This window comes from Sceloporus occidentalis, unplaced genomic scaffold, assembly GCF_023333645.1.
Source record: "Sceloporus occidentalis isolate IW3139 unplaced genomic scaffold, rSceOcc1.0.p SCAF_6, whole genome shotgun sequence".
In the NCBI taxonomy this organism is placed as follows: domain Eukaryota; kingdom Metazoa; phylum Chordata; class Lepidosauria; order Squamata; family Phrynosomatidae; genus Sceloporus; species Sceloporus occidentalis.
The window spans coordinates 21,878,237-21,890,274 of record NW_028316986.1 but is presented as its reverse complement, the minus strand read 5'-3'; the positions used below and the strand labels follow the sequence as shown (position 1 = coordinate 21,890,274).

Sequence of the window (12,038 nt, the reverse complement as noted above, 5' to 3'; positions counted from 1 at the left end):
GCCCCCAGAGGCTATTTGGGCTATTTTCCCAAGGTGTTGAGAAGGTTAGGGGGGCAAACCTGGCCCTCTGAAGCCTGCAACTGTGGGGGCAGATGTGGTCCACAGATCTCTGGAGGCTGCCTACATCCAATACACACCACTGGAGAAAATACTAGTGAGTACAAACTTGGTGTCATATTATTTCATTAAAGGAGAACAGCATCTCATGATCTTCTGCAGTGCCGTAAATGAGCTTGATATGCAAGTTTCAGATTGCTTGCCAAGGCAAAATATACGAAGTCAGACTATCTATCCATTTAGCTCAGACAGAAACTCTTCATGGTCTCTGGCAGTAGATTTTCTGAATCCTTTTAAATGATCCTTTTAAACTACCAATCCAATCCCATGGATACAAAACATCTTGCTGGATTCCTGCAAGTTGTCCTATCCAACAGCATACTAACATTTGTTCCCTGCTTTTCATATCAATAATATTAAGGTGTCTTTCATAAGAGATTGCTCAGGTGGGGCCTAATGTAAATGCACCAAACAACCCTTTTCCTTGGCATTCATAAAAAGCAGTTCCAAACCTGAACCAACTGAAAAAAACCGAGGCAAAAAGGTATTTTATTGCAACTTTATTTCTGCCATGTTGTTTGACAATTTCCCCATGTTATGCATGAAAAAGACCTGCTGATTACAGATTCATTTTCCCCAGCAGCAAGGCAACCGTCTCCCCTTCACAGCCCATGGCTATATCTGCCACTTGCATTCCAAACAGAATTGTCAAAGAAAGAGAGATGGCCAAGTTGTTTTGAGCCCCCAAGGTAAAATGGCTGCAGTTATCAAGTGGGTACAGGAGGAATATGCAATCATCTTTGCAAAAGACAAGTAGTTCTGTATCATGGGATTATGCTGGACCTCTCTTAATTTTGTCTATTTACATATCAAGCCTTGTTCTTCTGACATTGGCCCAGATGCTTTTCTTCATTCCTTGGGCTGCTTTCACCTCATCCCACTCCAGTTTGACATCAGGAACTTCATCCAGAGGTTCAGGATCTTTGCTTATTACCCCTTCAGGCTTTGCCACAACAATGGGCAGTGGGCCACACTCATCGCGAAATTCTACTACATAGAGGCCCTTCTTGTTTGCTAGGTTTTGATGAGTTTCCTGTTTGGGGGAGTAAAAAGAGAGAGTTCTAAGCCATTAAGAGTTAGAATTAATCTAATTTCAAGCCTATTCCTTCTAGAGATAAGGGCTAGCATTCAATTTTGCAGTTATACATTTGTAACCTATAGTTATGGATGTGTAACTGCTACATATTCAGTAAGACTATGTAGTCTGTCAGACTATGTAAATGCCACCCCAGCCCACCTTAACAGCCAGCAGCCAGATCAGTCTATTCTGCTTCCAATCAGGGCACAATGAGGATGAAGTTTCCAATCTCCTCTCATCAGAAAGTGAGGAAGCGACAATCAGAAGCAGCACCCCTACTATAAGTACTTGTTACAATCTGGCTTGCTGGCAGGGGAGGCATGGAAACTAAACAAACCTCTTTTGGATTGGAACCTGAAGAGACCTTCTTTGCCCAGTCCAGCTGGGTTCTTAAAGTGGTTTGGGGGACTGGGCCAGGAGATGTTACTTAGTTAATGGATATGTAAATAAGTAGCTTACACATTGTAAACTGCTTAGGGAGTGCTTAAGTGCACTGATAAGTGGTATAGAAATTTACCTGCTATTGCTATAGCCGATGTGGAATATTGGTAAATATTTTAACACAGTGGTTCTCAATTTTTCCCATCTGCCCGCCCCCCCGCCTTACATCTACTACCTGTCCCCCTCCCCCATGTAGTATATGAATAAAAGTATTTGGAGTTTTAATGGGCGTATTTTTATTCACATATTTATGTAAATTCTTCCAATTAGAATCTTTTTATTTCAATAAATTCAATACCCAATTCAACACAATGGTTATACTTAATGTGATGCATGTGCTTGTTTCTGAGCACAAAGTTTACTAAAATAAGGAGTAATATTAGAAAAAGTAACTCTCAGTTCTCTGGTGACATCAAGTCTTGCATCATATTTACCCATAACAGTTGCCAAAGCTGAGAATCCAGTTGCACAAAGGTAGGCTCTTTTTCATCCTGGAGAGAAGTGACCAGTGGGGTCCTACAGAGTTCTGTCCTGGGCCCAGTGCTATTCAACAACATTATCAATGACTTGGATGACAGAATTGGGGGCATACTTATCAAATTTGCAGATGACACCAAATTAGGAGGAGTAGCTAATACCCCTGAGGGCAGGATCAAGATTCAAAATGACCTTAATAGATTAGAAAGCTGGGCTAAAACTAACAAAATGAAATTCAACACGGAGAAATGTAAGGTACTGCACTTAGGGCGGAAAAATAAAATGCACAGATATAGGATGGGGGACACCTGGCTGAACGAGACTACATGTGAAAAGGATCTGGGAGTCCAAGTAGACCACAAGTTGAACATGAGTCAGCAGTGAGATGTGGCAGCCAACAAGTCCAATGCGATTTTAGGCTGCATCAATAGAAGTATAGTCTCTACATCAAGGGAAGTACAGCGCACCCATGTTATATGCAGGTGCGCTTTACACGGTCTTGAGCGTATGCGCTCAAGCCGTGGGGAGGCGCGCCCCATTCAAATGAAAGGGTGTGTGCGCCCATGGCGCGCCACTGCGCCCGAGCCCCATTGTTTCTAATGTGGCTTGAGCATAGGTGGAATTTGCCTTATGCGGAGGGGGGTGGGGGGTCCGGAACGGATCCCCCGTGTAAGGCAAGGGCCGACTGTAATAGTGCCACTCTATTCTGCTCTGGTCAGGCCCCACCTGGAATATTGTGTCCAGTTCTGGGCACCACAATTTAAAAAGGATGTTGAGAAACTGGAGCGTGTCCAAAAGAGGGCGACTAAAATGGTGAAGGGTCTGGAAACCATGTCCTATGAGGAATGACTTAGGGAGCTGGGGATGTTTAGCCTGGAGAAGAGAAGGTTAAAGGGTGATATGATAGCCCTGTTTAAATATTTGAAGGGCTGCCATATTGAGGAGGGAGCAAGCTTGTTTTCTGCTGCTCTAGAGAACAGGACCCGGAGCAATGTATGCAAGCTACAGGAAAAGAGATTCCACCTCAACATTAGGAGGAACTTCCTAACAGTAAGGGCTGTTCGACAGTGGAACAGACTCCCTTGGAGTGTGGTGGAATCTCCTTCCTTGGAGGTCTTTAAGCAGAGGCTGGATGGTAATCTGTCGGGGATGCCTTGATTTAGATTTCTTGCATGGCAGGGGGTTGTACTGGATGGCCCTTGTGGTCTCTTCCAACTCTATGATTCTATGATTCTAGGTATTTACAAACGGTATGAGCATTTTCATAGCTTTTACACTTCTATGTTCCTGCATGGCAGGTGGTTGGACGACATAGCCTTGTGGTCTCTTCGAACTCTATGATTCTATAATGTGTTTGTTTGAACAAATTCTAGATCAACTCTAATCAATTCTGTATCTTTTTTTAGTAGTACAGTGATAAGGGCTGGAAATAATTTTTAAAAGTAGACATTTGATTCCAGCGAGGTTTGTAACCTCTACCATACTAATGAGTAGTTTTTTGAGTTCATATACCTCAGAATGCACAAATCCTATTTATGCTCTACTGCTTTTAATGGCTGTGTTTTTAAAGTTATGACTGACTGCATTCCCCTTTCTCATCCATCTGTTTTGCTAACTTGCCATAATCACATATCAGCAGTCCAAATAAAATAAAGAGCAGATTTCCAAAGCTCCACTGAAATGCCCAACTCTCATTTAGGTCTAAAGCAAGCTTTCAAGTCTACAGCCTAATGTTTCAAAACATCAAAATATCTCTTCAGCACTAACTGGAATCGTTACAGATTTGTATGGAAAACTTCTAGCACTCTTTCCACCAGCACAAGCCTTCTCTGCATGTAAATTGGAGAGAAGGTCAGATGAAGATTAGCCTGTATCTCATGCATATTAGAATGCTAATGATGAAAGCAAACAATCTATTCAGTACACCAGCTATGCAGAGTATAAATGAGGCTAAGGAAAATACAGCAACATAATCAAGTTTAGACTGGATATATGTTAAGGCATTTTAAAATGTCTTTGAATTATAAAAAGAGAAGGAGGAAGGGAGGGACTCAGTGGTAGAACACAAGGCTTTGCATGCAGAAAGTTCTAGGTTTAAACCTTGACAGCTCTAGTTGAAAGAATAGATTGCAGCTGAAGGGAAAGCCTCTACCTCACAAGCTGGAGAGAGGTTGCTTGTCAGAGCAGACAAAATTGGGCAGAACAGAAAAATAGCCTAATCTGGTAGAAAGTAGTATTCTAAGTTTGTCCTTTTCTCTCCCCCCTCTCCCCCAAATTTCAACAAGTCTGACTTGAAGATATGAACAAGTCTCATAACTAACAGTGGTCCTAGAGACACATTTGAAGAGAGAGGAGTCACTGTGATAATATTACTCAGAGCCCTTCCTGCCTTTTCCTTCCAACTATTATTATTATTATTGCTACTTAGGCAGAGTTACAGTTGGCCCTCTGTATCCACACATTCTTTAGCCATAGATTCAACCATCCATGGCTTGGGAAAAAATATCGATTTCTCTCTATATGTATTGTAAAAACCAAACCTTGGCTTTGCCCATTTATATAAGGGATCCCATTTTACAGTGGGCCCTCTTCTTATGTGGGGGATCTGTTCTGGATCCCCCCACATAAGGGGAAATTCGCGTATGCTCGTGTCCCATTGGAAACAATGGGGGCACGTGTAGGTGGCAGTGCAGACGCCATTGTTTTTCTCCCAGCACAGCTTCTGCATAAGCTGGAAGCCGTGTATAGTGTGCCTGTGTATGGCGCTGGCACACTGTACTATGCCACTGTATTTTATGGGGCTTGAGCACTCACGGATTCTGGTATCCACGGGGGATCCTGGAACCAAACTCCAGCAGATACGAAAGGCCCACTGTATAGTATAAGAAATGACAGACTTCTCCACAGCTGCTTCTGAACTGAATGCTTAGGCAATGGTGGTTAAAATGTGGCTTTTGCTTTAAATTTGCTGCTAACACGCTTTGATTTGGTGGTGTGGCAAGAAAACCCTTTATTATACCCATCCATTTAAGGCTTAAAAACAAGCACTTCTGCTTTAAAAGAACTTGCATCACGTGTCCCATACTTCAAAATGGAAGTGCTTGTTGTTAGTGTGTGGGGTTTTGCTTTGTAATTCCAGGAACAAATTTTGAAAACCCCTAGTGGTTTGGAGCGGTGACAATGCAGCTCCATAACCCCTGGCAGGTGCTCACTCTTGGATGAATGTGACATGCAGCCTTAACTTCCTGTTCCCATTTGAAAGTTGCCCTGTGGGTGGCAGGACTGTAATGTAAGGAGAAAAAGGCATTGCACTTCTGTGTCTATTTTGCAAGGCTTGTTTGTCTACAACTGGCTGCCAATGAAATAACTGAATTCAACTGGCTGCAAGAAGTAGCAAATAAATGGCACTGGAATTGCTAGTCAAAATGGTCAACCCGCTGCTGTTTTCTGCTCCCACAACCAGTGTTGCCAACGAGCCTCGAAGAGATTTCCCAGCATGTTTTACCAAAATCCCTGGAATGCCCCCCCCCTCAATATTACCCGAAATATTAAGTCAAAATCACCGGAAAGTTCCCGTAATGTTAATATGGTGAATCTTTTGGAAATAAACGTAACCCTAATTGAATAAAAAATAATTGTAACTTATTTCAACTCTCAAAATTACCACTGAACCAAACAAAGAATCTTTCGGTCCTTCTAATACTTTTAAGATATTTATTTTGACATGAAGGGGGTCCAGGAAGCTTTGTGCCAAATAGAAACATGTTAGGCTGCAACCGCACTGCAGAAATAATCCAGTTTGACACCCCTTTAGCTGCCCTGGCTCAGTGCTATGGAATCCTGGGAATTCTAGTTTTGTGAAACATTTAACCTTCTCTGTCAGCAAACTCTGGTGTGACGACTACAATTCCCAGGATTTCATAGCACTGGGCCATGGCAGTAAAAACGGCATGAAACTGGATTGTCTCTGGAGTGAAGATGCAGCCTGAGTTGGGTCCAAGACACACTGCAGAAATGATCCAGTTTGAGACTGCTTTAGCTGCCCTGGGTCAGTGCTAGGGAACCCTGGGAATGGTAGTTTTGTGAGACATTGAGCCTTCTCTATCAGAAAGAGCTCTGGTGTCACAACAAACTACAATTCCCAGGATTCCCTAGCACTGAGCCAGGACAGTTAAAGCGGTCTCAAACTGGATTGATTCTCCAGTGTGTTTTGGACCTTAGTTATTAAAAATGCTCAAGGTCCAATCCATACTGCAGAAATAATCCAGTTTGAGACTGCTTTAACTGCCCTGGCTCAGTACTATGGAATCCTGGGAATTGCAGTTTTGTGAGAAAGAGCTCTGGTGCCACAATAACCTACAATTTCCATGCATCTGAGGAAGTACGCTTAAGTCTAGGAAAGCTCATGCTGCCAACTTTTCTTTCAGTGAGTCTCAAAGGTGCTACAAGATCTCTCTATCATCATCACCATTATTATTATCATTATTAAATCCAAATGCACCTGAAGAAGTGGACTTAAATTGGCAACACTGATATACTGTAGACTCTTTCTTTGGGGCTGTGATCTGGAAGCGTGGAGGCAATTCCCTTGTCAAACCAGAGAATCCTGGGAATTGTAGTTTGTTGTGACATGTATATGTGTGTGTGTGTGTGTATTATGTGTGTGTATATGTGTGTGTGTGTGTGTGTGTATATATATATATATATATACATGCATATGTATATATATGTGTGTGTGTTGTGTATATATATGTGTGTATATATTATGGCTGAGCTTTTCCTGAGGGCGGGGGCGACCACTCTCCTCTCTGATTGGCTGAAAACCGTTAGTGTGACTCCAAACAGGATTGGTTGCTCTGTAGCCTCTCCTTCTCAGGGCTGGAGCTGAAAAGTCCCTGAATCTTCCCAGAATAGAGCCAGACGTGGAAATCAAATGGAAAGCACTTAAAAAATAAAAAATAAATAAAAATCCCAATTTCCAGGAGAAACTCCCGAAATTGGCACCACTGCCCACAACCCTCCACCAGACATCTTATTTAGGATTAGTAAGGCCATAAATCCAAGGCTGGCAGTGTGTTGGTCTGGTTCCTGTCTCATCTTTTATGAAGAAATACAATGTTGGAACCAAGACTTTTAGCCACAATCTTGTTAGAGAAGGTGCTGAGTTCTTTAGCCATGATCACAAGGCAATCTGTAGAACTGTTCACCCTACCACCCTTTTGCATTACTTCTCTAAAACACACTCCTTTTTGCATATGACTTATGCTGCCAAGCTTAATTAATTAATGCTGATTAACATTTGTGATCAACAAGGCTTTTTTGGAAATCAGCTTCAAAGCCTTGTTAATAGAAGACTTTGGCTGGTTTAAGCCACAGTTAATGAAAGTGCTGATGTTCCGTTTCACCCATGCTTATGGCAGTGTTTGGAAAGTTGGATGAATTTGTCTTTGAGGAAGGAAACATATGATCCTGTAGCCTATTCATGATCCCTTAATGAATGTAAGGCATTATCAAGGATGGACAAATTGTAGTCTGTGGGCTGCATGTGCCTCTTGGACCCCTTGTCTGCAGCCCCCGAAACCCCTCAAAGCAACCTTTAACATTTCTGCATGATTTTCAGCCAATTTTTGATTGCAAACTATGCAGAAACTTTCCTAATGCAAGAAAACACATGAAAAACTCCCCACCTCCAAAAGCACCCCAGATCCCTGTAACACCCCCAGATATTTCCATTTTCATCTGCAGTCCCTCTTAAAATGGCAACAGGAAGTGACAAAACATCACAAGCTGCTTTAAATTCCATTTTGGGAGAAAGACAGGATATAAATTGCATTAATTGTATAAATCCCCTACCCTATCCTGAAGGAGCCTCGGGAAGCAGCAAGGAGAGGTGGGAAAAGAATCCATCTAATCCCAACCACGTGAATCCATCTCAGCCCCCCCTTCCAGAGGGAGAAGAGGAGAAACAGCTGGGAGGAAGAGGAAGGGAAAAGCCAGCCACATAGGTCCATTTCAGCCCTGGCACAGACCATCTCAGCCCCCCCCCCCCCTTCAGAGGAAGGAGAGGAGAAAACAGAGAGGACGGACAAGAAAAGACAGATGAAAGACTAAAATCAAGAAGGACATGAGGGGGGAAGGGAAAAGGAGGGAGGAGAGGGGTAGGGAAATGACCAATTCAACAGTAATAGGGGAGGGAGTGTTGTGGATGATGGGTATTGACAGAATAGAGTCAAGACAAAAGGGCCCCAGAGACCCATCTCAGGAGAATGACATAAGAAAACAACTACTGGGCAGCAGCAGTAGTGGTGGCTGTCACTAAAGTGAAGAACAGCAGTGACACCATAGCTAACACTTGTTAGCACTGCACACAGGGAGATGGTCCTTCTTTCTCCTTGTGTAAACCCCCCACCTAGAAAACCCTATGAGGAGATATCGAAAGTGTCACACAGGCAGGACAAGAGCACTAACAGAGAGATAGATAGGAACTAAAGGAAAACAAACTTGCAAGAGCGGGTAAGGGCAGTCAAAAATGATGAAGCAAGCAGTAAACACTCTCAGAAAGACAAACCTCAAGCAGCATCAAACATAAAATAGGGACATGGAATGTGAGAAGCATGAGCCCAGGGAAGCTAGACATACTGCTTTATCATACTAGGGGGCAAACAGGATTTAAATGAGAGTTAAACTAGAGAAAACCAGGAAATGTTGTGTGATAAACATCAGGCATTTCCTGTTTTTTTTAGTTTAACTCTTGTTTAAATCCCATTTGCCCCCTAGTGTGATAAAGCAGATAGTGAAAATGGAAATGCAACACATGAACATAGCAGTACTGCGGGTGAGTGAGTTAAAATGGACAGGAATGGGCCACTCAGACAACCACACAATTTCCTACTCAGGGAATGAAAAGACAAGACGAAACAGGGTGGCTTTCATACTAAGGAAAGATGTTGCAAAAGCAGTCAGAGGATTCAATACAAAATCAGACTGCATCATCTCAATAAGACTCCACATGAAGCCTATGAATATCACCATAGTTCAAGTATATGCACCAACCACTGAGGAAGAACAAGAAGAAATTACAAAGGAGTACAAGAAGAAATTGACAACACACCAACATAGGATAGCAAGCTGATCATTGGAGATTGGGACACAGGTTGGAAGTAAAGAAGAATCAAAAACAGTAGGCAGATTTGGACTAGGCAAAAAGAATGAAGCAGGGGAGCATCTGATAGATTTTTGTGAAGCCAACAACCTATTCAATTGCAAACACATTTTTCATATAACCAGAGAAAAAGTTATACACAAAGACATCACCAGATGGCCAACACAAAAACCAAATAGATTACATAATTGGAAGTAAAAGATGGTGAAGCTCCATAGTGGTGGCCAAGACTAGACCAGGTGCTGATTGGGCACAGATCACGAACTACTCATTTCAAAAATAAAAGTAAAACTCAAGAAGAGAACAAAACCAACATGGTTTAAATAACATTTCCACAGAATTCATTGACAATATAAGAAACAGATTTACAGTACTAAGAATAATAGATTGTGAACCAGAAGAGTTTTGGTCTGAAGCCAGGGATATAATAAAAGAAGAATGCATAAAGACACTTCTAACAGATAAAAGGAAAGTGAAGAAACCATGGATGACAGATAAAATGCTATAAGCAATAAAGGAGAGAAGAGAAACAAAACAAAAAGATAGGGATAAACTAAGAACCATGAATGCAACACTACAACGGCTAGTGCACAAAGATGAGGAAAATTACCACAACGACAAATGCAGAGAAATAGAAGAAACAACAAAAAGGGAAGAATGAGAGACCTATTCCACGGGATTCGAGAAATCAAGGGAAAGTTCAAACCAAGGACCAGGACGCTCTATGACAATAAAAACAATATAATTCAAGACCAGGAAGAAATAAAAAGATGATCGATGCAATACACAGAAGAGTTACCGTATTTTCCAGTGTATAAGACGACTGGGCGTATAAGACGACCCCCAACTTTTCCAGTTAAAATATAGAGTTTGGGATATACTTGCCGTATAAGACCACCCCTCTTCCAATGCACACCAAATAAAAATTTAAAAAACATCACTGCATTTACCCCAACTCGTTCTCTAATCTTGGCTTGCTTGCTTGCTTGCCTATCTCTCTCTCTCTCTCTTTCTCTCTATCTCTATCTATTTCTCTCTCTCTCTCTCTCTCTCTCTATATATATATATATATTTCTCATCTATCTACCTATCTACTTATCTCTATCTATCTATCTCTATTTCTCTCTCTCTCTCTCTTTCATCTATCTATTTCTCTCTCTCTCTATCTCTCTCCATCCATCTATTATCTCTCTCTCTCTCTCTCTCTCTCTCTCTCTCTCTCATCTCTATCTATCTATCTATCTATCTATCTATCTATCTATCTCTATCTATTTCTCTCTATCTATCTCCCTCTCTCTCTCCCTATTTCTCTCTCTCTCTCTCATCCATCTATCTATCATCTATCTATCTATCTATCTATCTATCTATCTATCTATCTCTATCTCTCTCTCTATCTCCCCCCCTCTCTATCTATTTCTCTCTCTCTCTCATTTTTTATTTTTATTTTTATTTACCTCAGGCCTTTGCTGAGGCCTTCAAAGCCTGCCTTGCATGCAGGCAGTGCCCTGGCCTACTATAGGCCAAGTTTAGGGGGCCTGATGCCCACAAACGCCGGCTTCCAAAGGGCTCCGGAGGGCTTTGGAAGCCGGCAGCCAGGGAGGCACCCCCGCGCTGGCTTCCAAAGGGCTCCGGAGCCCTTTGGAAGCTGGCAGGACAACCAGGTAAGTGTGCTGGGTTCCTGGGGCTCTCTTGTTACCAGCGTACAAGATGGCCCCCCCAACCTTTGACCCCATTTTAGAGGGTCAAAAAGTCGTCTTGTATGCCGGAAAATACGGTATATAAAAGAGATGACAAAATGAAGGACACATGGAACAAAGAGCCATATGAAGATGAACCCAAATTCTAAAAACTGAGGTAGAAGCTGCAATAAAGGAAATGGCAAAAACAAACAAACAAACAAACAAACAAAAAAACCAAGAACAGATGATATTCCAACAGAACTGTTGCAATCCACATTGACCGAGTCAACTCTAGTGCTAATCAACATATGTCAACAGATATGGAAAACAAAATGATAGCCAACAGATTGGAAGTGATCAATATACATCCCCACCCACAAAAAAGAGACACAAGAGGCTGCAGCAACTATAGAACCATAGCATTAATCTCATATGCAAGCAAAATCATGCTCAAAATTCTTTAACATAGACTCCATACTTTGTCATACTTTGGACACATCATGAGAAGGCATGAATCATTGGAAAAGACAATAATGTTAGGAGAGGTGGAGGGAAGTAGAAAGAGAAGAAGGCCACATGCTAGATGGATGGACTTTATTATAGAGACCACGGATATGAGTTTGCAGAAGCTGGGCACAGTAGTAGAAGACGGGGGGGGGGGGGGAGGGCTGGAGGTGTCTCATGCATAGGGTCACCATGGGTTGAGACTGACGTGAAGACAGTTAACAACAACAACAATTGCATAAATAGAAATACCATTTTGAGAGAGACTGAAGATGAAAATTAAATAATATGGGTTGTGTGTGTGGTATATGTATATATGGCTTGTAAGGTAGCTGGGAAAGTGAACTGGCACTTGACCCTCGTCAATAAGTAAATCTTCATTTACCCACTGTATATTTTACCTGATTTGCCAATCCCTTGAAGAGAGCTCTCGTGAGATTCAATAAATTCTGGGATCTATAAACCTTAGCGTACATGTCTTTAATTCCGATCAGCTTGCAGATGGTAATGATAGCTCGGTGACAGTGAAGGCCATATCCTGGGAAACATAATTGGTAAATGTTAAAAGCCACATATAGCG

At 42.0% G+C, this 12,038-nt stretch overlaps 1 protein-coding gene across 2 annotated transcripts in view; it reads right to left on the bottom strand.

Moving 5' to 3' along the window:
- Positions 1 to 602: 602 nt before the first annotated feature.
- The window catches only part of LOC149310484 (small ribosomal subunit protein uS5m-like), a 72,973-nt gene continuing 61,537 nt past the window's right edge, over positions 603 to 12,038 (bottom strand). Inside the window, exons 10-11 of one of the 2 annotated variants that reach the window (XM_089529044.1) lie at positions 11,860 to 11,996; positions 603 to 1,150 (exon numbers count right to left, since the gene is read on the bottom strand). In XM_089529044.1, the coding sequence (XP_089385170.1) occupies positions 920 to 1,150; positions 11,860 to 11,996 (368 nt within the window). In that variant the 3' untranslated portion in view covers positions 603 to 919. The remainder of the gene's footprint in view (positions 1,151 to 11,859; positions 11,997 to 12,038) is intronic. The other variant, XM_089529046.1, reaches the window with a different exon arrangement.